The 2,376-nt window shown below is 48.5% G+C and overlaps 1 protein-coding gene across 2 annotated transcripts in view; it reads left to right on the forward strand.

Annotated features, from left to right (window-relative positions):
* Nucleotides 1-2,281: 2,281 nt before the first annotated feature.
* The window catches only part of PSMD11 (proteasome 26S subunit, non-ATPase 11), a 35,105-nt gene continuing 35,010 nt past the window's right edge, over nucleotides 2,282-2,376 (forward strand). For both annotated transcript variants that reach the window (XM_004706955.4, XM_045299746.1), the window contains exon 1: nucleotides 2,282-2,372. In XM_004706955.4, coding sequence (XP_004707012.1) covers nucleotides 2,282-2,372 — 91 coding nt within the window. The remainder of the gene's footprint in view (nucleotides 2,373-2,376) is intronic.

The following is a 2,376-nucleotide window of genomic DNA, read 5'->3' on the forward strand; positions in this document are numbered from 1 at the left end:
GGCAGCCTTGTACTCATGAAAAACAAATTCACCGCCAACAGGTCAATTCCCTATAGGACAGAGTAGAACTGCCCCTGGGACCTGCCAAGACTGTAACGCTAGGGCTGCAGTTCTCAACCTGTGGGTCATGACCCCTTTGGGGGTTGAACGACCCTTTCACAGGGTCGCTTGATTCATAACATTAGGAAGATTACTGTTATGAAGTATCAAAGAAAATAATGTTATGGTGGGTGGGTGTGGGGTCACCACAACATGAGGAACGGTATTAAAGGGCACAGCATGAGAAAGGTTGAGAACCACTGCTCTAAGGGAGTGGAAAGCCATATCTGTCTCCTGGGGAGTGGCAGGTGGTTTTGAGCTGTGGATTTGACGGTTAGCAGCCCAACACATCACCCACTACACCACCCAAGCTCCTGATAGCCTGCAGGTATCTGTTATTTTAGTTAAAGGAACTAGATATTGGGAAGAAAAAAATTTTTTTTCTTTTTAGAAGTGGGATTCTGGGGGTTCTGTTAGACTTCTATGTGACTCTCAAGATTTACCAGGTGAATGGACAAAAGATGGGTTTCCATTTTTTTAACATCCAGTATTGTTTCAAGATTGAATGAGTGCTTGGGAAGGATAGTTTTATCTAACACTGGTGGGTTTAAGTGACAGGCTGCTAGGATTCTGTAGGATTCAAACTTGGACAAAGTGTGCATGAGCAAGTGTGGTTAGACACTTGAATGACTTGAAGTGTTGGCCCCACATTGTTGTCAGATGCCCTCCTAGGGACCCCTGAAGACAACAGAACAAAACATTGCTTGCACCGTCTGAGCCCATGGTGGCCGCCACTGGGCATCTCACTAAGAGTGATCCTCATCTCGGGGAGGAGAGGAACTAGTCAGGGTGTGATGTAGTAACGATGAAAAATACAACTTTCCTCTAGTTCCTAAATGCTTCCTTCCCCCAACTATCATGATCCCAATTCTACCTTGCAAGTCTGGCTAGACCAGAGGATGTACACTGGTACAGATAGCAACTGGAAACACAGGGAATCCAGGGCGGATGATCCCTTCAGGACCAGTGGTGTGAGTGGCGATACTGGGAGGGTAGAGGGAGAGTGGGTTGGAAAGGGGGAACCGATTACAAGGATCTACGTGTGACCTCCTCCCTGGGGGATGGACAACAGAAAAGTGGGTGAAGGGAGATGTCGGACAGGGAAAGATATGACAAAATAATAATTTATAAATTATCAAGGGTTCATGAGGGAGAGGGGAGCAGGGAGGGAGGGGAAAAATGAAGAGCTGATGGCAAGGGCTTAAGTGGAGAGCAAATGCTTTGAGAATGATGAGGGCAATGAATGTACAAACGTGCTTTACACAATTGATGCATGTATGGATTGTGATAAGAGTTGTATGAGCCCCTAATAAAATGATTTTTTTTTAAAAGAAAAAAAAAAAAAAGATTGAGCCTCTTTTTAACTGACCCTCTCAATGACCAAGCCCCGGTCCTTGTCCAGGGACTGATTCCTCCTGGTAACATGTCCAAAGCACGTGATGTGAAGTCTCTCCATCCTCGATTCTAAGGTGCTTTCTTCCTGAACTCCTTTCAAGGCAGCTTTGTTTGTTCTCTTGACGGCTCATGGTATATTCAATATTCTTCACCAACATCATAATTCAAAGACACCAAGTCTTCTTTGGCCTCTCTTATGTATTGTCCAACGTTCCCCTGAGTATGAGCTGATTAAAAATGTCATAGCTTGGATCGGGTGTACCTTCGTCTTCAAAGCGGCATCTTTGCTTTTTAACATTTAAGGAGGGCTTTTTTGCAGAAGATTTGCCCAATGTCATATGTCGTTTGATTGCTGCTTCCTTGCTCCATAGCGATCGCTTGTGTATTCCACTGATGAGTAGTTAATTGTGAAAACTGCAAATAAAGCTTTCATTGAACACAGACACGCCTTCAAAAAAGTCCTTTTACAGGACGAGCGCGGGGAGTCTACGGTAGGCGGGGACCAGGATTGGGCGTCAAATGTCATTAGGCATTGCCGCTTCTCCGCCCGAGTCGGTCGCTAGGCGGCGCTAAGGAGCTTGCTGCCCACCCACGGTGCGAAGCACCCCCAGCTCTCACCCTGCTCGCCTCCCGCTCCTGTCTCCTGGAGGACGGACTACAACTCCCATGGTGCTCCGGGAAAGGAGGCGGGGAGTGCGCACGGCGGGGAGGCACACGGGGGCGGGCTTTCCGGGTGTGTGCTTCCGGCGTCGGCGGCCGCGGCCGGGGACGGTGTGAGAGCGGTAAGATGGCGGCGGCGGCGGTGGTGGAGTTCCAGAGAGCCCAGTCTCTACTCAGCACCGACCGGGAGGCCTCCATCGACATCCTCCACTCCATCGGTAA

Source organism: Echinops telfairi, unplaced genomic scaffold (assembly GCF_000313985.2).
Source record: "Echinops telfairi isolate 266 unplaced genomic scaffold, ASM31398v2 ScPeMD7_7458;HRSCAF=8496, whole genome shotgun sequence".
Classification (NCBI taxonomy): domain Eukaryota; kingdom Metazoa; phylum Chordata; class Mammalia; order Afrosoricida; family Tenrecidae; genus Echinops; species Echinops telfairi.